The sequence below is a fragment of the Carcharodon carcharias genome, chromosome 6 (assembly GCF_017639515.1).
Source record: "Carcharodon carcharias isolate sCarCar2 chromosome 6, sCarCar2.pri, whole genome shotgun sequence".
In the NCBI taxonomy this organism is placed as follows: Eukaryota; Metazoa; Chordata; class Chondrichthyes; order Lamniformes; family Lamnidae; genus Carcharodon; species Carcharodon carcharias.
In genome coordinates, this window is record NC_054472.1 from 46,962,409 (window position 1) to 46,984,744 (window position 22,336).

General features: G+C 44.3%; 1 protein-coding gene across 26 annotated transcripts in view; it reads left to right on the forward strand.

Moving 5' to 3' along the window:
* lrrfip2 (leucine rich repeat (in FLII) interacting protein 2) overlaps window positions 1–22,336 on the forward strand; it is a 210,193-nt gene that overhangs the window by 177,086 nt on the left and 10,771 nt on the right. For all 26 annotated transcript variants that reach the window (XM_041189812.1, XM_041189833.1, XM_041189811.1 and 23 more), the window contains 2 exons: window positions 3,326–3,375; window positions 15,330–15,450. In XM_041189812.1, the coding sequence (XP_041045746.1) occupies window positions 3,326–3,375; window positions 15,330–15,450 (171 nt within the window). The remainder of the gene's footprint in view (window positions 1–3,325; window positions 3,376–15,329; window positions 15,451–22,336) is intronic.

The following is a 22,336-nucleotide window of genomic DNA, read 5'->3' on the forward strand; positions in this document are numbered from 1 at the left end:
TCATATGGTTGGTCCAGTTCAATTTCTCGTCAATGATAATCCCCAGCACATTGTTGGTGGGTGAATTCAGTGATGGAAATGCCTTTAAACATCAAGGGGAAATAGTTATTTTCACCCTTGTTGGAGATGGCTTTACCTAGCACTTGTGTGGCACATGTTACTTGCCACTTATCAGCCTAAGCCAGGTCTTGCTGCATATAGACATGGACTGCTTTGGTACCTGAGGAGCCGTGAATGGTGCTGAACATTGTGCAATCATCAGCGAATATCCCCACTTCTGACCTTATTGGGGGGGAGAAAGACATTGAAGAAGCAGCTAAGATGTTTGGGCCTAGGACACTACCCTGAGGAACTCCTGCAGTGATGTCCTGGGGTTGAGATGATTGACCTCCAATAGCTACGTTTTCCTTTGTTCTAGGTATGAATTCAACAATGAGGAGTTTTCCCCCTGATTCCCATTAACTTCAGTTGTATTGTGGCTCCTTGATATTACCCTCGGTCAAATGCTGCCTTAACGTCAAGAACAGTCACTCTCAACTCACCTTTGAATTCATGTTTGAACCAAAACTGTAATGTGGTCTGGAACTGTGTGTCCTGATGGAACTGAAACTGAGCATTAGTGAGCAGGTTATTTATAAGTGCCACTTGATATCACTGTCAGTGATACCTGCCACTGATGGAGTGATATTTGGCCCCATCATTGAGGATAAGGTTATTTGTGGTGCTTCCTCCTATCATTAGTTGTTTAATTGTCCACCGCTGTTCACAACTGGAAGCGATAGGACTGCAGAGTTTTAAGTTGATACCTTAGTTGTGGGATTGCTTTGCTCTGTCTGTTGAATGCTGCTTCTGCTGTTCAACATGCATCCAGTCCTGTGTTTTCGCTTCAGGTTGGTGCATCATTTTTAGGCATGACTGGCATGCTATTTTGCATTCGTAATTAAACCAGGGTTGATGGTAATGGTAGAGTGAGGGATATATTAGACCATGAGATAACAGATTGTGACTGAATACAATTCTGCTACTGCTGATGGCTCTAATGGATGCCCAGTTTTGAGCTGCTAGATCTGTTCTGAATCTATTCCATTTAACATGGTAGTGCCACACAACACAATGGAGTGAAGTTGGCTTCATCCCCACAATTACTGTGTGAAGGTCACTCCTACCACCTGTCATTGACAGGCGCATCTACGACAGATGGTTTGGTGAGGTGAGGTCACGTAGGTTTTTTGCTATCTTTGGTGTTCCCACGACCTGCCATGGGCCTAGTCTGGCAATTATGCCCTTCAGGACTTGAGCATCTCGGTTCGTAGTGGTGCTATTGAGCCACTTTGTGGTGATTTACATTTAAGTCCTCCACTCAGAGTACATTCTGTGCCCTTGCTTCCCTCAGTGTTTCTTCCAAGTGGTGTTCAAGTTGGAGTATTAATCCATCAGCTGAGCAGATGTGGTGGGCAATAGGTAGTAATCAGGAAGTTTCCTTGTCCATGTCTGACATCATGCCATGAGAATTCAGGAATATATAGAGTCAATGCCGAGCACTCCCAGAGCCAATCCTTTCTGACTGTATACCACTTTGCTGTCACCCTTGCTGTGAGGGATGCAGGAGCTCATCTGTGGTGCACAGTATTTAACTTATCAGGCCACTGATGTTTTATGAAATCTCTTGAACTGCATGAATATGGATTGTTGGCTAAGCTTGAGTGCGATGTCCTCATTATCCCATATTTGATTCTCAGAGCCCATGTAAATGAATGCTTAATATCTACCACTCCTAGAAAAATTCTATTGATGCATATATCTGTTGAGAATGAGGCATTATCAAATCGAAAGCAGAATGGAATAATTTCATTTGTAAAACCAAAGGGATAATGTAGCAAGTTATTTTGTTACACTCCAATACCCAAGCAGTAATTTGACCCACACGTCCGTCCTTGCCCTGCTGCAATGTTCCAGTGAAGCTCAACGCAAACTGGAGGAACAGCACCTCATCTTCTGACTAGGCACTTTGCAGCCTTCCGGACTTAACATTGAATTCACAACTTCAGACCATGAACTCTTTCCTCCATCCCCACCCCCTTTCCAACCCCCCTTTTTCCAATAAATTAAATGTAATTAAATTTAAATATATTTTTCTTTTCCCACCTATTTCCATTATTTTTAAATGTGTTTCCATCCATTGTTTTATCTCCATCTTTTAGCCTATTTCGATCCCTTCCCCGCCCCACCCCCACTAAGGCTATCTGTTACTTGCTTGTCCTGCTTTCTACTCTTAATGTCAACATTAGCACATTTCTTAGCTAATATCACCACCGTTAACACGCCTTTGTCCTTTTGTCTATGACATCTTTGGCAATCTCTCCTTTGCCTCCGCCTATCACTGGCCCTCTACCCAGTTCTACCTGTCCCACCCCCCCCAACCACCTTATATTTCACCTCATTTCTATATTCCCTCAGTTCTGATGAAGACTCATACGGCCTTGGAACGTTAACTGTATTCCTCTCTGCAGATGCTATCAGACCTGTTGAGTTTTTCCAGGTATTTTTGTTTTTGTTAGTAATTTGATGCCCAGGTTGTACTTACCATTAATGAATTAAACCACTTTAAAAGGAGCAGAAACACTTCGACAATCCCAGCACTTGTGTTCTTCTAATGCAGTGCAAGTGAGTTAAGCTGCATACACCAAGGTACGTATACCTCTTTCATTTTGGGATGTTGAAGTTGCGAGTTGACCATAAATTTTCAGAGACTCCACACCAGGAATATACAGTCATAAAATTACCCTTTTGTGTTAGCTGGACAAGCCAGATAATTGCTTGGAAATTGACCTCTGTAGTACATATACGTTGTATACGCTGTTGTATTTCACCATTGCAATTTTGAACTGCTGTGTATTGCACTAATGCAGCTGGGAATCCATCATTACACATAATTTGAGCTACTACAGGAAATCTGAAATAAAAACTGAAAATGCTGGAAATACTCTGATCTGGCAGCATTGTGGAAAAAGAAACACAGTTAACATTTTAGGTCAAGGACCTTGCTTCAAATGAAGAAATGCCCTTGACCTGAAACTGAAAGAAAAATCCTTGACCTGAAATGTTAACTTTGTTTCTTTCTCCACAGTTGCTGCCAGACCTTCTGAGTATTTCCAACATTTTTTGTTTTTATTTCGGATTTCCAGCATCCGCAGTATTTTGCTTTTGGCCCAGGAAATTAAAGTTGTCAATTGAACTTGTTCAAGTTATGAATTAAATAATAGAATTTTTTTAAACTTTGAAGCTTGCATTTTTTTTTACACGTATTTCCTCCTATTATATATAGATGTGCGGCTAAAGAAACTGGCTGATGAAAAGGAAGAATTACTTGCACAGGTAATAAACTTAAGTACATACACCTTGGGGAAGAAAGCAAAATGCAATCAGAAAAAATCTTGCAGTGTTTGAAAGAAAGACTTGTTCCCAGTGGCCTTTGTGGCTAAGTGCAGACCCAACTGGGCATAGATTGGCACTGCCATCAGAAGCTAGGGAATGGGTGATGTGGGAGGGAATGCAATGTTAGCTCAATATGCTATTGGGACACAGTAAAGAAAGATTTATTTTGTGCATAGCTTTGCTATATCTGATCTGGTCCTGCTTGATGCTCACACTTGCTGCCTGAAATGGGCAGAGTTCCATTTCCTAGTATCAACATAGCTCACTTTAATAAGAACAAAAAGCAGAGTCTTGCATTTGAATACTATCCTACCTGTTTCTCTGGAACACTCTAAAACATTTCACATCTAATGAATTACTCAGAAGTGCATTAGTTGTTCATAAGTTGATACATTCATCAAAATACCATTCAAGTACATAATGAATAAATCTCGATTTGGGCTGACAAGTGCAAACTAACATTAGTGCCACACAAGTGTCAGACAATGACCATCTCCAACAAGTGAGAATCTAACCTTGACATTCGTTGGCATTACCATCGTGTAATCCCCCCACCGTCAACATTGACCAGAAACTGAACTGGACTAGCCATATAAATACTGTGGCTACAAGAGCAGGTCAGAGGCTGGGAATCCTGTGGCAGGCAACTCATCTTGACTTCCCAAAGCCTGTCCACTATCTACACTGCATAAGTCAGGAGTGTGATGGAATACTCTCCACTTGTCTGGTCGAGTGCAGCTCCAACACTCGAGAAGCTTTACACCATCCAGGAGAAAGCAGCCCACTTGATTGGCACCCCATCCACAAACATTCACTCCCTCCATCATCACTGCACAGTGGCAGTGGTGTGTACCATCTGCAGCATGCACTGCGGGAACTCACCAAGTCTCACCTTGGTTAAAACAACGAGACTTTGGGAGAGAGAGAGAGGATAAGACAGCGAGATTTTGGGAGAGAGGTTAAAATGGCGAGGCTCAAGTGGGAGTAAGGGTAAAATAAAAGAAAGGGTCCATATTCTATTCAATTAAGATGTGCCTGGGGAGCTCAGTCCCATGATTTGCACATCTTGCCCTATGGAGGAAATCCTGGACACTCCTGGATGACTGTGTATGCAGGAGGTGCCTCCAGCTGGAGCAACTCGAGCTCCTGGTTTTGGAGCTTGAGCGGCAGCTGGGGGCACTACGGTGCACCCGTGAGGCTGAGAGGTTCGCGGATAGCATATTTCAGGACGTAGTCATCCCGCAGCTTAAGGAAGTGCAAGCGGAGAGGGAATTGGTGACCGCCAGACAGAAGAAGAGGACCAGGCAGGTAGTGAGGGAATTCCCTGAGTGCATCTCGCTTGCATTGGAAAATGGTGAGAGTGACGGTATCTCTGTGGAGGCCAACCAGAGCCAAGGCCATGGCACTGTGGGTGGTCCAGCTGCTTGGGGGGAGGAAGAAGTATGGGAGGGCAATAGTGACAGGGGGTTAGTTAGTGAGAGGAGTGGACAGGTGCTTCTGTGGCAGTAGGCGTGACTCCAGGGTGGTACGTTGCGCCCCCCCCCCCCCCCCCCCCCCCCCCCCCGGTGCCAGGGTCAAGGATGTTACGGAACGGCTGCAGGACATTCTGAAGGGGGAGGGTGAACAGCCAGAGGTCGTGGCCCATGTTGGGACTACTGACAAAAGAAGAAAATGAGGTCCTGCAAGCGAACTTCAGGGAGTTAGGTAGGAAATTGAAAAGCAGGACTTCAAAGGTAGTAATCTCCAGATTACTCCCAGTGCCACGCAGTAGTGAGTATAGGAACAGAAGGAGAGAGCAGGTGAATGAGTGGCTGGAGAGATGGTGCAGGAAGGAGTGCTTTGGATTCCTGGGGCATTTGGACTGTTTCTTGGGGGAGGTGGGACCTGTACAAGTTGGACGGGATACATCTGAACAGGAACGGGACCAACATCCTCACAGGGAGGATTGCTAATGCTGTTGGGGTGGATCTAAACTAAATTGGCAGGGGGATGGGACTTGAAAAGTAGTTCAGAGGGGAGAGGAGATGGAATTAGAAGTTAAAACGCTAGTAAATGAGTCTGGAAAGTAGAGGAAGAAAGAAGTGAGTTTAGCAAGGCTAAATGAAATATATTTTAATGCAAGGAGCCTGAGGAATAAGACAGACAAGCTAAGGGCACAGATAGACACGTGGGAGTATGATGTCACAGCTATTTCCAAGACATGGCTAAAATAAGGCTCAACATTCCTGGTTATCGGATATTCATATGAGATAAAGTGGGGTGGTGGGGGTGGGGGGGGGGGGTCGCAATATTGATCAAGGAATCAATTATAACAGTGAGGAGGGATGATATCTTGGAAGGATCATCAAATGAGGCTACAATTAAAAAAACACAAAAAGGGCAAACACATTGTTAGGTCTGCACTATAGGCCCCCAAACAGTCAGTGAGAGATAGAGGATCAAATATGTAGTCAAATTTCAGAGAAGTGTTAGAATAATAAGGTAGTAATAGTAGGGAATTTTTAATTACCCAAATATTAACTGGGATAGTTTGTGTGCAAGGTAGGGAGGGAACAAAATTGTTAAATTACATCCAGGAGAACAGATTTTAGCCAGTACATAGAGTCCAACAAGGGAGGGGGCAGCTCTGGACCTAATATTTGGAAATGAGCCCGGGCAGGTGGAAGGTATAACAGTAGAGCAGCGTTTTGGAGATGGTGACCATAACTCAGTTAGATTTAGTATAGTTATGGAAAAGGATAAGGTTGGGCTGGGAATAAAAGTTCTAAACTGGGGAAAGGCTAATTTTACTAACATGAGATACGATTTGGCCCAAGTGGAGCAGCTACTTGAGATAAAACTGAGTCAGAGCAGTGGGAGGCATTCAAGAAGGAAATAGCAAGACTACAGAGCAAATATGGTCCCGAAAAGAAAAGGGGTGGGGGGAGGGAACCAAGTCCAGAGAACCCTGGAGGACTGTGAATGTTAGAGGAGATTAACATAGAGAGAGAGGAGGTACTATAGCGGGTTTAGCAGCCTTAAAGGTGGATAAATCAGCAGGTCTGAATGAGATGTATCGCAGGCTGTTGAGGGAGGCAAGTGAAGAGATATCAGGGGCCCTGGCAGTAATTTTCAAATTCTCTCTGGCCACAGCTGAGGTACCAGAGTACTGGACGACTGCTAACATTGCCCTGTTATTGAAAAAGGAAGGAAGTGATAGACCAGGAAATTACAGGCCAGTCAGTCTAACCTCAGTGGCAGGGAATTCTGAAGGACAGAATATACCTGCACTTGGGAGAGACATGGATTAATCAGGGATGGTCATCATGGATTTGTTAAGGGAAGGTCATGTTTGACAAATTTGATTGAAAAATTTGAGGAGGTAACCAGGAGTGTTGATGAGGGTAAAGCATTTGATGTGGTCTACATGGACTTTGGCAAGGCTTTTGATAAGGTCCCTCATGACAGACCGGTCAAGAAAGTAAGAGTCCAAGGTAAAGTGGCTCGTTGGATCCAAAACTGGCTGAGAGGCAGAGAATAGAGGGTGATGGTAGAGGGATGTTTCTGTGACTGAAAGTCTGTTTCCAGTGGGGTTCCGTAAGGCTCGGTGCTGGAGCCCTTGCTGTTTGTGGTGTACATAAATGATTTGGACTTAAATGTAGGGGGTGTGATCAAGAAGTTCGCAGATGACATGAAAATTGGTAGGGTGGTAAATAGTGGGGAGGATAGCCATAAACTGCAAGAGGATATCAATGGACTGGTCAGGTGGGCAGAGCAGTGGCAAATGGAATTCAACCCAGAAAAGTGTGAGTAATGCACTTGGGGAGAGCTAACTAGGCAAGGGATTACCCAATGAATGGTAGGATCCTGGAAAGTAGTGAAGATCAGAGGGAACTTGGTGTGCATTTTCATCAATCCCTGAAGGCAGCAGGGCAGGCAGATAAGGTGGCTGTGAAAGTATATGGGATATTTGCCTTCATTAGCCGAGGCATAGAATACAGGAGCAGGGAGCTTATGCTGGAACTGTATAAAACACTGGTCAGACCACAACTGGAGTACTTCTTGCAGTTCTGGTAACCACATTATAGGAAGGTTGTGATTGCACTGGAGCAGGTGCAGAGGAGATTTACCAGGATGCTGCCTGGGCTCGAGGGTGTGAGCTATGAGGAAAGATTGGGTAAGCTGGAATTGTTTTCCTTGGAGCAGCGAAGGTTGAGAGGGGACCTGATAGAGGTGTGTAAAATTATGCGGGGCATAGATAGGGTGGATAAGGGGGGGTGAATAACCAGGGGGCATAGATTTAAGTTAAGAGGTAGAAAACTAAAAGGGGAGTTGAGGAGAAATTTTTCACCCAGAGGGTGGTGGGAGTCTGGAACTCACTGTCTGAAATGGTTAGTGAGTCAGAAACAGTCATTACATTTAAGAAGTATTTAGATGTTCACTTGCGTTGCTATAGCCTTCAGGGCTATGAGCCAAACACTGGAAAATGGGATTAGTGTAGTCAGATCTCTGTTGCTCAGCATGGATATGATGGTCTGAATGGCCTCCTTCTGTGCTGTAAATGTCTGAGTACTTCAACAGCACCTCCCAAATCCACAAACGCTACCACCATCACTTGGAAGTACCCCTCCAAGCCCCACACCATCCTGACTTGGAAACATATCGCTGTTCCTTCACTGTTGCTGAGTCAAAATTCTGGAACTCCCTAACAGCACTGTGGGTGTACCTACACCACATGGACTGCAGCAGTTCAAGAAGGCAGCTCATCATTACCTTCTCAAGGCAAGTAGGGATGGACAATAAATACTGGCCTCGTCAGCAATGCCCATATCCCATGAATGAATTTTTAAAAAGTAGTTGAGCAGTTCACCTCCACTGATGCGAGTAGGGCCGTGGATTGGAGCTACAACACTCGAAGCTCAACAACATCAGGCCAAAGCAACCCGTTAGATTGACAATCCAACAACCATCTCAAACATCTGAGATAAAAACAAAAAAACTGCAGATGCTGGAAATCGAAAACAAAAACAGAATTACCTGGAAAAACTCAGCAGGTCTGGCAGCATCGGCGGAGAAGAAAAGAGTTGACGTTTCGAGTCCTCATGACCCTTCAACAGAACATCTACCCGCTTCACCTTGACTGCACTGCGTATTTTCCAACCAATGGCCTGCAGCAACTTGCCAAGGCTTTTTTGATGACACCCAAGGGCAGCAGGTACAAGGGAACATCACCATCTCCCATTTCTTCTCCAAGTCATGCATCATCCTGAACAGATATATAATATAAATATAAGATATATAATATGTGTACAATGGATGTGTGTATATCATCTGCCTTCATTGTAGCTGTATCAAAATCCTGAAAACTCATTACCTAATAGCAGTGTGGGAGTACCTGCAGCAGTTCAAGCAGAAGGTCCACCACCAGCTTTTCCAGGGCAGCAAGGAGTAGGCATTAAAAATGATGCTATCCTGCAAAATTATTTTCTTTAAATAATTTTGTTGTGAAGTGCAAAATAGACTTAAATTTCTTATGTACTTGAGTCTGGTCCTTGAGCTTGGATCGGTTAGTCTAATTAAAGGTTATATGGGAATGTTAGCTGGTGAACTTCACTGGTCAGTTCAACAGTTCATTACAATCCTTACAACCATTACAATGTGCCATTTCTGAAAGGAGAATGTTTTAAGTTTGTGTAAATATTTTATTCTGTTAAGTGTAACAGACTAGCCCAGTGGTGTTAATTATAACTATCGTATACTGCTGTAGTCAGTACAAAGATTTCCGGTAAGTCATTGATTGCATCCATGTCAACTTGTGAAATTTCGCACGTCCATAGTGAAAAACCTAGTGTGGAATTCTGCTACTAATATGAGTCTATTAAGTGGTGTACTGTGTAGAATTTACAACAGAAGAGGTGATTTATTTTTCCCCCAGCTAACTTGAAATTTTTCATGGTGTAATGTCTTAAAGGACTCCTACCCTCTTGGGGTGTGCAGTCACTCATCAGTAGCTCATTTATTGTCACTTTAAGAGCAGGGCCAGGGAGAGAAATCATGGGCTGTGATGTTCCTCCTGTTTCGGGGCCTCTGATCCCCTCCCCCTCAGTCATGCATGAGGAACCCACATTCATCTGTGTGAGGTTGAGAGGACACAGGTTAAAGTCTGTTGCTCTGAAGTGGCAGCGCTGATCAGTATTACTCGCTGATTGATGTCATGATCTGCCTACTCTGCACATTTCTGAGAGACATTCGATGTGTGCCACTATCCCCTCACCAATGTGGTATCTAGCTGCCAGAGGACACTTTGCATTAAAAGTGTGCATATGCCACAAACTCTACTTTGGAACTTTAAGTGTCTGTTGGCACCAAATAATCGTATATTGCCCCCAATCCCTGCATCTGGTCCTCTGTTTGTGAATCTTACAAAATATAAATTGAGTGTCAGAATTCTCCACAGAACAACATTGACTACAAAAGTGATCTCAGCAGCTGAGACAAGCATGTTTGTGAGTTTGTGAAAGGCACTCTGTGAACCAATTGGCAGGCAAAGTGGAACTAGGGCCACACCATCGAGAGGGAAGAGGTTGGGTTGGGAAGGGCCCGGCCCAGGGCCCCACAGGTTGGAGGTTGGTCAGTAAGCCACGCCAAACCATCGAGATGGAGGAAGTCAGGTAGCAAGTAGGGAAGGGGCCACGCCACAACACTAAGAGGGAGGAGTTTGGGCAAAAAACTGGGGAACGGGCCATACACTATTGAGAGGGAGTGCCAACGGATTGGGAAGGGCCCAGCTTAGGGCCACACATCATTAAGGATGGAGGTCGGGAAGAGCCTTCTGTGGGGTAGAAATTGAGGCAGTAGGTACTTTATATTAGGTTATGCCCTAACAGCCTCCAGCCAAGTCTGAAGTGAAAAAATCTCCAACAAACGGAAACAGAAGAGTCCTCACACAAGTCCTGACATGAGATAAGCAAGAGAGGAGTGACTAGGAAATCTGGCATGTCCTTTTATATTTGTTCTTGGGATGCGGGCATCACTGGCTGGACCAGCATTTATTGCCCACCCTTAACTGCCTTTAGGTAGGTGGTGGTGAATCGCTGAAAGTTGTGGTGTAGGTACACCCACTGTTGTTAGGAAGGGAGTTCCAGGATTTTGACCCAGCAACAGTGAAGGAATGGCGATATAGTTATGAGTCAGGATGGTGTGTGGCTTGGAGAGGAACTTGAAGGTGGTGGTGTTCCCATGCATCTGCTGCCCTTATCCTTGCAGGTGGTACATGTCAGGTTTGGAAGAAGCTGTCAAAGGAGCCTTGGTGACTAGCTGTGGTGCATCTTGTAGATGGTACACACTGCTACCACAGTGTGTTGGTGGTGGAGGAAGTGAATGTTGAACGTGGTGGATGGGGTGAAAAACAAGTGGGCTGTTTGGCCTGGATGATTTGCCCTGGATCGAGCTTCAAGTGTTGTTGGAGCTACACTCATGCAGGCAAGTGGAGGGTATTCCATTACACACTTGACTTGAGCCTCGTAGATGGTGGACAGGCTTTGGGGAGTCAGGAGGTGAATTACTCACTGCAGAATTCCCAGTCTTTGGCCTGTTCTTGTAGCCACAGTATTTATATGGCTGGTCCAGTTCAGTTTCTGGTCAATGGTAGCCCCCAGGGTGTTGTTAGTGGGCGAATGTTACTTGCCACTTAGACCAAGCCTGAATATTGTCCAGTTGTTGCTGCATATGGACATGGACTGCTTCTGTATCTGAGGAGTCATGAATAGTGCTGAACATTGTGCAATCATCAGCGAACTTCCCCATTTCTGACCTTATGATGGAAGGAAGGTCATTGATGAAACAGCTGAAGATGGTTGGGCCTAGGGCACTACCCTGAGGAACTCCTGCAACAATGTCCCAGGGCTGAAATGATTAACTTCCAACAACCACAGCCATCTTTCTTTGTGCTAGATATGACTCCAACCAGTAGGGAGGTTTTCCCCTGATTCCGCTGACTTCAGTTTTGCAAGGGTTCCTCGGTCAAATGTGTCCTCGATGTCATGGGAATCTGTCTCACCTCACTTCTTGAGTGGCCCTGATGGAATCCAAATAGAGTGAGCAGGCTATTGCTGAGTAAGTGCTACTCAAAAGCGTTGTCTATTAAATCTTCCATCACTCTGCTAATGATCGAGAGTAAACTGATAGGGTGGTAATTGGCCAGGCTGAATTTGTCCTGCTTTTTGTGGACAGGACGATGAGGGCAATTATCTACATTGCCTGCTAGAAGCCAGTGTTGTAGCTGTACTGGAACAGTTTCGCTAGTGGCATGGCTAGTTCTGGAGCACACGTCTTGAATACAATTGCCGGAATGTTGTCAGGGCCCGTTGCCTTTGCAGTATCCAGTGCCTTCAGCCTTTTCTTGATTTTACATGACATGAAATGAATTGGTTTAAGATCAGCATCTGTGATGCTGGGGACCTCTGGAAGAGGTGAAGATGGATCATCCACGTGGCACTTTTGACTGAAAATGGTTGCAAATGCCTTCGCTTTTGCTCTGATGCGCTGAACTTCCTCATCATTGAGAATGGGGATATTTGTGGAGCCTCCACCTCCTGTTAGTTGTTTTGTTGTCCTCCGTCATTCACAATTGGATGTGGCTGGACTACAGGGCTTAGATCTGATCCATTGATTGTGGAATTGCTTGGCTCTGTCTATTGCATGCTGCTTCCACAGTTGGCATGCAAATAGCCCTGCGTTGTAACTCTGAGGCTGATACCTAATTTTCAGGTATGCTTGGTACTGCTCCTGGCATGCCTCCCTGCACTCTTCATTGAACCAGGGTTGATACCCCTTGATGGGAATGATAGGGTGCAGGCTATGCTGGACCATGAAGTTACAGATTATGGTCAAAAACAATTTTGCTGTTGCTGATGACCTACAGTGCCTCATGGATGCCCAGTTTTGAGCTGCTATATCTGTTCAAAATCTATCCCATTTTGCAAGGTAGTATTGCCACACAACATGATGGCCCTCAAATGTGAAGGCGGGACTTTGTCACCACAAGGACTGTCCTGTGTTAGGAAATAGAGATAGCTTAAGTAAGTTATAATTGTATTTGTTGGTCTTAGGAATGAGCTTTAGCTTTAAAGTTTAACTTTGATTTGTATTTCTGTATGTGTTAAGAAAGGTCAAATGGAGTTTTAGTTTCGTTTTAAAATGCTGCTTGCATTTCTAATGAGATGTTTACAACCCCTATAAAGTGAAAGTAAACACAGGAGTAGGAAGAACAGTGCTGTTGCCTAGCAACAGGGAGCCACATAAGCAGGTTCCTCCCACAGACATACACACAGAATTAAAGAAACAGCAGTTGCTCGGACCCAGAGAGATTGGACACTGGGAGAGGGAGTTGCAGATCTCCCAAAAGAACAAAAAAGTCCCAAGCCAAGAAAAACCCCAGAAGTCCAAGGGAGTGGAAGAACAGAAAGTCCAAAGAAGACCTTCTAGTTAAAGGAAGGACAGGAACCTAGGAAGTTAAGAGTGAGGGACAGAGAGAACGGCTCTAAGCTTCAGATTTAAAGTGAGAACAGCTTGTAAGAAGGTTCAAAGAGACAACTGAAATTCTGTAAATCTTTGCTATGGGCATATGAAGCAGTGGTGTACGGTTAAGGCTGAGTTGGTGAGAGAGAGAGAGTGCATGGAAGGCAACTTGAGTGTATGTGGTGACCCAGGGAAGAGGAACATCAGAAGGAGAGTTCGAAACCCTGGAGGTGAACCCTTGTAGAAGGCGTCTGAGAGGAAACGTCATTTTGGGTGAAGATTCCAAGGCAAGGTCCTGGAGAGTGGAGATTGGAATCCCTCGTGTGAAGGATGGAATTCAATGAGACTGGTTGGCTCACAGTGTGATAAGCGTCTGGGGTGGTTGAGGAGAGATCCGTTGCATCTGATAGAGGTGGCATCTGTCACTTGGTTTCAGAGTGTGGTGTGTCTGACCACAGGGTGCCATAGATTTACAGGGATTGTGTATTTACTGTGTACATTAGATTGTAAGATAGCTTTTGTAACTTGTGTTATCCTTCCAAATCTGTATACATCTGTAAAGGTATGGTTATGGGTGAAGGAGTATTGTAATATCGTTCATCATTCCTTGTTGAATAAATGTTTTATTCTTTTGTTAAAATTCATCAGCTGACTTCTGTGCCTCTGTTCCATAGCTACTCTTCACATATCTAAACAAACAAGAATAAAAGTTAGGATTTATCAAGTTGGGTTCCACTCTGGGATCAGGCTTGTTCAGGGGTAGCCTCAGCTTGGATCATAACACCTGACAATACTGTCATGGACCGTTGCATTTACGACAGGTAGGTTGGTGAGGACGAAATCAAATAGGTTTTTTCCTCTTGTTGGTTCTCTCAGCATCTGCCGCAGACCCAATCTCGTCACTCTTGGTGATGGGCATTGAAGTCTCTGCCCTTGCCACCCTCAGTGCTTCTTCCGGTTGGTGTTCAATATGGAGGAGTACTGATTCATCAGTGGATGCGAGGAGAGGTGGTGTAGTAAGTGGTAATCAGGCGATTTCCTTGAATACGTTTGACCTGAGACTTGATGGGGTTTGGAGCCAATGTAGAGGACTTCCAAGACAAATCCCTCCTGACTGTATACCACCATGCCACCACCTCTCTTGGGTCTGTCCAGCTGGTGGGACAAGACATACCCAGAGATGGTGATGGTGGTGACTGAGACATTGTCACTGTCTGTAAGAGATGTCCCGTGACTGTCAGGCTGTTGCTCGACTGGTATGTCGGACTGCTTTCCCAATTTTGGCACAAGCCCCCAGTTGTTCATAAGGAAGACTTTGCAGGGTCGACGAGGCTTGGTTTGTCTTTGTCATTGTCATTTCGATGCCTAGGTCGATGCTGGGCGGTCTGTCCGGTTTCATTCCTTCTAGACTTTGTAGCTGTTTGACACAACTGAGTAGCTTGCTAGACCATTTTAGAAGGCATTTAAGAGTCAACCACAATACTTGGCCAATGATTGGTGTTGTTCAGAAACACAGCAATCATTGGCTGAGTAGCCTGTCAGTTGGGGTAGAAGATTGGCTGCTTTCAACACTGACTATCCAGATTGACTGATATGTGGCCAATAAGCCTGGGGCCTCCTAGAGCATGGCCCCAGTTATTAGCTTTGTGTGCTCCTCCTACCTCTCCTGAGTCTTGGTTAAGAATATCCTGTGGGTGGGGGCATGCAGTGGGGCAGGGGGAAGTGGCTTCTCAGCGTTATAATTTATTTGTATTTTTAATTGAAATCCATGTTTCCTTTGCTTTTGGAAAAATAACTAACTTGCTTGACAGTTGACAAATTGCTCTCTTGTGTACTTAAAAAAAATTTGAACTCATGAAAATTATTAAAGGCACCCCTATAATCCTGGCAGAGGACCATTCAATTCCTACTCATAGAGTGTATGTCACTCATTCAAAGTCTCTCTTTGTTACAAAATAGATAAGTTTCCATATCGCAACAAGCTTACAAAAGCAGTTCAGTAGCAGAGAAATAAACACACCAGTATTTTGCCTGGGGATAGAGACAGAGAAAGAGGGAAGTGTTGAAAAAAATCAGATCAGTCTTATACTGTGGAAAAAAAATTCTTCCCAGCTAATTACAAGTCGTCATTGGTGATTTTTGACATTTCTTCATTGTAAGAGGATAGCCTTCTGACTGAAGAAGGTGCTGTGGTCAATGTTGAATCTGTTTCCCAGAGGAGCTTTCAGTATTTACATGTTTCCTTCATATATAAAATATATATTTTCAGCCCTCAGTAAGGGAAATGTTACTGTTAAGTGCCTCTCTTGGATGCTGTTTTCCACCTTTTCTAAATATGTGCTCCCAGTGTTTCAATTATTGAAGCTTATTATCCTTTGGCCACTTCGTTTTGGTAGATCAGAAAACTGAAGTTGCAATTGGAAGAGGAACGACAGAAGAATTCCAAGATTGAGAATGTGCTCACTGATTCTGATCGACTAGAAAATGGCACAGATTTACAAATTCTCGAAATGCAGAGTAAGTTCAATGCATATTCTATGTACATGTCATGGAATTTAAAGCTATTATGCCTGATAATCAGTAACTGAATGTTTAATTATCCAGGCTGCTCTGCAACTCTCCCTCATTTTAAGATGCTGACATTTGCTAGGGTACAGTTCCACCTATCTTTAGCAATTTCTGGTTCCTTGCCCAAGCAATTGAACCAATGAGTGTCAATGAGCTATATGTATGCAAAAGGATCCTTGCCCAGTTGACTACATTTGTTGGGATGAATAAAATGCTAAACTGTTAATGTAAGAACATTAGAAGCAGAAGGAATAGAAGCAGGAGAGGACCATACCTCTAGTCGAACCTGCTCAGCCATTCATAACAATCATGGCTGATCTTGGGCTTCAATTCCATTTTCTTGCTGGCTCCCTACATACCTTGAGTTTCTGAGACCCCAAACATCTGTCTCTCTCAGTCTTAAATGATGGAGCATCCACAAGCCTCTAAGGCAGAAAATTTCAAAGAATCGCAACCCATTCAGTGAAGAAATCTCTTCTCATCTCAGTTCTAAATAATCAGTCCCTTATCCTGAAAATGTGCCCCCGTGTTCTAGATTCCCCAGCCAGGCAAAACACCTCAGCATCTACCCTGTCAAGCCCCTTTATAATCTTGAATGTTTTAATGAGATCACCTCTCATTCTTCTAAACTCCAGAGAACATAGACCCAAATTATTCAGTCTCTCATCCTAGGGACTAATCAAGTGAACCTTTGCTGTACTGCGATAAAAACAAAAAAACTGCAGATGCTGGAAATCCAAAACAAAAACAGAATTACCTGGAAAAACTCAGCAGGTCTGGCAGCATTGGCGGAGAAGAAAAGAGTTGACGTTTCGAGTCCTCATGACCCTTGAGTTCTGTCGAAGGGTCATGAGGACTCGAAACGTCAACTCTTTTCTTCTCCGCCAATGCTGCCAGACCTGCTGAGTTTTCCAGGTACTTCTGTTTTTGCTTTGCTGTACTGCCTCCATTGTAAATATATCCTTTCTTAAATATGGAGACCAAAATTGCACAGTATTCCACTCCTGGTTTCATCAAAGCTCCGTACGATTGTAGCAAGACCTCTTTATTCTTGTACTCCAATCCCTATGCAATAAAGGTGAACATGTCATTTGCTTAAATAAAAATAAAGTGCTGGAGAAATTCAGGTTTGGCAGCATTTGTGGAGACAGAAACAATTAATGTTTCGAATCTTATATGACTTCAGAACTGAAGAGAGATAGAAATGTGATGCGTTTTACGCTACTGATAAAGGGGGAAGGGGTCAGATAGAGCAAAAGAGAAGGTCAGCCTTAGGTTAGAGGGCGGAGAGATTAAATACCAAGATGTCATACAACAAAAGGAAAAGGGAGTAGGTGCTAGTAGCAGAATAAAGGTCAGATAAAAACAAAAATACCTGGAAAAACTCAGCAAGTCTGGCAGCATCTGCGGAGAGGAACACAGTTAACGTTTCGAGTCCGAATGACCCTTCAACAGAACTAAGTAAAAATAGAAGAGAGGTGAAATATAAGCTGGTTTAAGGGGGGTGGGACAAGGAGAGCCAGTGATAGGTGGAGATAACCAAAACTTGTCAAATAAAGGTCAGCTCTGTCTGAAAACAAAAACATGAAAACAAAAGATGCAAACTGGTGGTTGAGGGTGAGAGGGCAAGGGGAATTCAAAATGGAGGACAGAGTGCATGGTCTGAAATTATTTAACTCAATGGTCCACAACTTCTGAGCAATATAATAATCCAAAGATGCATTGGGCACCACCTCTCTGCCACCCGCCCCCCCCCCCCCCCCCCACCACCGTCAAAAAATGCATTTTAAAATCACAAACTTTGAATGGTTCCGACTATGTTACAGGAATAGTTAGCAAGGAAAAGCTAGAATAATTTAAACCACTGCTAGCTATTGTACAGACCCAACGCCCCAATGGGACTTCCCTGACCCCCCAGGTCACCCTCTCCCCTCCAAATCCCCAGCTACCCCTCTCCAGGTCTGACCCAATGCACCCCCAACCTCTGGCTATCTGAACCGAGCCCCCCACCCACCATCAACCCTTGGACTGCATGACCCCAGTGCTGTAAAAAAAACAAAAAAAGGGGTGTGTGGCCTACTTGTGTCTGACTGAAGTCCTTGACAAAGACCCAGGAGCAAGCTGACTTACACAATTCTCGCCCAGCCTGAGTCAGACAGTCAGACGAGATAAGATCAAAAGGATTTCAAGATGGGAAAGTAGGAGCAATGGCAATCCGACTAAGATTGACACTGTGCGGAAGCTCAGGCTGAATTTTGAGTCCAGAGGGTTGTAAAATGCCTAATTTTCTTTTATTTGTTCATGGGTTCTGGGCATCGCAGGCTAGGCCAGTATTTATTGCCTGCCCCTAATGGGAAGGTGTTAGAATCGATCAGTAAGGAGACTATAGCTGGGGACTTAGGGTAATCGGGAAGAGTCAACATGCTTTTGTGAAAGACAAGTCATGTACTGTACAAGTATAATTAGTCAAGAAACAAGGTTCCTAGCTAACATAAATAAGGCCCCGAGCTAGTGTATTTTTTAAGGGAGTAACTAGCTTAAACGAGAGGAACGTCATGACAGGAGAACTCAGACCCTGCTCCTCCTTCAGGATGTGGGAAATGAAGGACGCTTCCAGCATCCCTGGTGACCATGTGTGCGGAAGGTGTGTCCAAATGTAGCTTCTAGCTAACCCGATTTCGGTGCTGGAGCTGCAGGTGCACGCACTGTGGAGCATCCGCGATGCTGAGCAAGTCGTGGATCGCACATTTAGCGAGGTGGTCACACCGCAGGTGAAGATTACACAGGCAGAAAGGAATAGTAAAAGACTTGGGAAGGTAGTGCAGGAGTCCCCTGTGGTTATCCCTCTTTCTAACAGATATACCACTTTCGATACTGTTAGGGGGGTTGACCTTTCAGGGGAAAGCAGCAACAGCCAAGTTCACGGCACCGTGGGTGGCTCTGCTGCTTAGAGGGTTGGGAGGAAAACAAGTGGCAGGGCTATAGTGATAGGGGATTCAATAGTTAGGGGCACAGACAGACACTTCTGTGGCTGCAAACGTGAATCAAGGATGGTATGTTGCCTCCCTAGTGCCAGGGTCCAGGATGTTAAGGAACGGTTGCAGGACATTCTGGGGAGGGAAGGTAAGCAGCCAGTGGTTGTGGTACACATTGGTACCAATGACACAGTTAAACTAAGGGATGAGAACCTGCAAGCTCAGTACAAGAAGTTAGGAGATAAATTAAAATGCAGGATCTCAAATGTAGTAAACTCAGGATTACTCCCAGTTCCACATGCTAGCGAGAGCAGGAATAAGAGGATAGATCAAATGAACACGTGACTGGAGAGATGGTGTAGCCGGGAGGGATTCAGATTCTTGAGGCACTGGGACCGGTTCTGGGGAAGGTGGGACCTGTACAAACCGAACGGGCTGCACCAAGGCAGAGCTGGGACCAGTGTTCTTGTGGGGGCTTTTGCTAGTTCTGTTGGGGAGTATTTAAACTAGTGTGGCAGGGGAATGGGCTCCCAGGAGTAGGAACGGATAGGTCAGATTCAGATCAGAAAAATGGAGGTAAAACATTAGCTAGGGATGTTGTGATAGACATGGAGTTACAGGAGAAGCAAAGTTTACAAAGTGTCCCACAAAGGAAATTGACGGGGTTAAACTGTTTATACTTCAATGCAAGGAGTATAACAAACAAAATAGATGAGTTAAGGGCATAGGTAGACACATGGCAGCAGGATGTCATTGCTATAATGGAGACCTGGCTAAAGGAGGGATAAAACTGGCAGCTTAATATTTATGGTTATTAATTCCGATCTTTACTAGATACAGGGAAGGTACTGGAGGACTGGAGAAATGCAAATGTAGTTCTGTTGTTTAAAAAGGGATCAAAGGAAATGCCAAACTATTGTAGGCCAGTTAATCTTACATCGGTGCTGAGCAAATTAGTAGAATCAATCCTGATAGATAGGATTAACTGTCATGTGGAAAGGCATGGACTAGTCAGGGATGGTCAGCATGGATTTGTTAAAAGAAGGTCTTGCCTCACAAATTTGATTGAATTCTTTGAGGAAGTGTCAAGAAGGGTTGATGAAGGTAGTGCAGTGGATGTTGTGTACATGGATTTTAGCGAGGCATTTGACAAGATCCCACATGGCACATTGTTCAGGAACATAAAAGCCCATGGGATTCAGGGTAATGTGGCAACCTGGATAAAAGGTTGGCTTTGTAACAAGAAACCAAGGGTAATGATCGATGGATGCCCTTGCGAATGGAAAGTTGTCTTAAGAGGTGTTCCACAGGGCTCGGTGTTGGGACCCTTGCTGTTTGTGTTATATATTAACAATTTGGATGTGAACATGAGGGGCACGATTGGGAAATTTGCAGATGACTCAAAGATTGGCCGGGTAGTGGATAGTGTAGAGGATAGCCATAATCTCCAAAACGATATAGATGGGTTGGTGGAGTGGGCAGTAAAGTGGCAGATGGATTTTAACATAGAGAAGTGTGAGGTCATACATTTAGGGAGGTCAAAGTTACAGGGATTACACAATAAATGGGAGTATACTAAGAGGGGTAGACGGAGTGAGAGATCTTGGCGTACAAGTACACAGGTCCCTGAAGGCAGCAGTTCATGTAGACAAGGTTGTAAAGAAGGCATATGGAATGCTCTCCTTCATTGACAGAGGTATAGAACATAAAAGTAAGGATATAATGTTGGAATTGTATAAAACACTGGTGAGGCCACAACTGGAGTATTGCGTGCAGTTCTGGTCACCACATTACAGGAAGGATGTAATAGCTCTGGAGAGAGTGCAGAGGAGGTTTACAAGAACGTTGCCAGCGTTAGAAAAGTGTAGCTACGGGGAGAGATTGGATAGGTTGGGGTTGTTTTCTTTAGAATGAAGAAGGCTGAGAGGTGACTTGACTGAGGTGTACAAAATTGATGGGAATAGATAGAGTGGACAGGATAAAATTGTTTCCCTTGGTGGAGAATTCTAGAACCAGGGGATATAGATTCAAGATAAGTGGCAGAAGGTGTAGGGGGGGACATGAGGAGGAACTTTTTTACGCAGAGGGTAGTGGGCATCTTGAATTCGCTGCCCAAGTTGGTGGTGGAGGCAGAAATTCTAAACTTTTTAAAAAGTACTTGGATCCGCATCTAAAGTGCTGTAAGCTGCAGGGCTATGGGTTGGGTGCGGGAAGGTGGGATTAGAAAGGGCACCTGGGTGTTCTCAGGCTGGCATGGACAAGATGGGCCGAATGGCCTCCTTCTGTGCTGTAACTTTTCTATGGTTCTATATTTAACTAATTTATTGCAGTTCTTTGAAGTAGTAACATGCATTTGATAAGATGCCACGTCAAAGATTATTACGAAAAATAAAAGCTCATGGTTTAGGGGGCAACATATTAGCATGGATGGAAGATTGGCTGGCTGGCAGAAAGCAGAGTATGCATAAATGGGTCTTTTTCTGATGGGCAGAGTATGATGAATGGAGTCCTGCAGGGGTCTATGCTGGGCCTCTACTTTTTACAATTTATATCAATGACTAAGGTGAGGTGGGTGAAGGCATGGTAGCTAAATTTGCAAATGACAGAAAGATAGGTAGGAAAGTATGTTGTTAAGAGGACATAAGGAGGTTGCGGACAAATATAGATAGGTTGAGTGAGTGGCAAAAAATCTGGCAGATGGAATATAATGTAGGAAAATGTGAAGTTCACTTTGGCAGGAAGAATAAAAAAGCAGAGTATTACTTAAATGGAGAATGGCTGCACAGTTCTGAGGTGCTGAAGGATCTAAGTGTTCTAGTGCATGATCACAAAAAGTTAGCATGCAGGTACAGCAAGTAATTAAGGCGGCGAATAGAATGATATCCTTTATTACGAGAGGAATTGAACATAAAAGAATGTTATGCTTCAGTTATACAGGGCATTGGAGAGACTGCATCTCACATATTGTGTGCAGTTTTGATCTCCTTAGTTAAGAAAGGATATAAATGTTTTGGAGGTGGTTGAGAGGAGGTTTACTAGATTGACACCTGGAATGAGTGGGTTGTCTTATGAGAAAAAGCTAGACAGACTGGGCCTGCTTCCACTGGAGTTTAGAAGAGTGAGGGGTGACTTGACTGAAGTATATAAGATCCTGAATAGTATTGACAAGATGGATGTGGAAAGGATGTTTCCTCTTGTGGATGAGTCCAGAACTAGGGGGCACTGTTTTAAAATTAGGCATTGCCCTTTTAGGACAAATGAGAATTTTTTTTGTCTCAGAAGGTTGTGTGACTTTGGAACTCTCTGCCTCAGAAAGTGGTGGAGGCAAGGTCTTGAATATCTTCATGATAGATTCTTGAAAAGTAAGGGGATCAAAGGTTATCGAAGGTAGATGGGAATGTGGAATTCTAAACACAAAACAGATCAGGTATGATTTTATTGAATGACTGAGCAGGCCCAAGGGGCCAAATGGCCTACTTCTGCTCCTATTTTCTATGTTCGTAATTGCCCTTGCAAAGATGGTGGTGAGCTGCCTTCTTGAACCGCTGCAGCCTATGTGCTGTACGATAACACCCACAGCGCTGTTGAGAAGGGAGTTCCAGCATTTTGACTCAGCGATAGTGAAGGAATGATATAGTTCCAAGTCAGGATGGTGTGTGGCTTGGAGGGGAACTTGCAGGTCGTGGTGTTCCCATGCGTCTGCTGCCCTTGTCATTCTAGGTGGTAGGGGTCACAGGTTTGAAGATGGGGTTGAGGCAGCCTTGGTGAGTTGCTGCTCCTTTGCATCAGCGGTGGATGGGGTTAAAAACAAGCGGCTGCTTTTTCCTGGATGGCGTTGAGCATCTTGGCTGTTGGAGCTG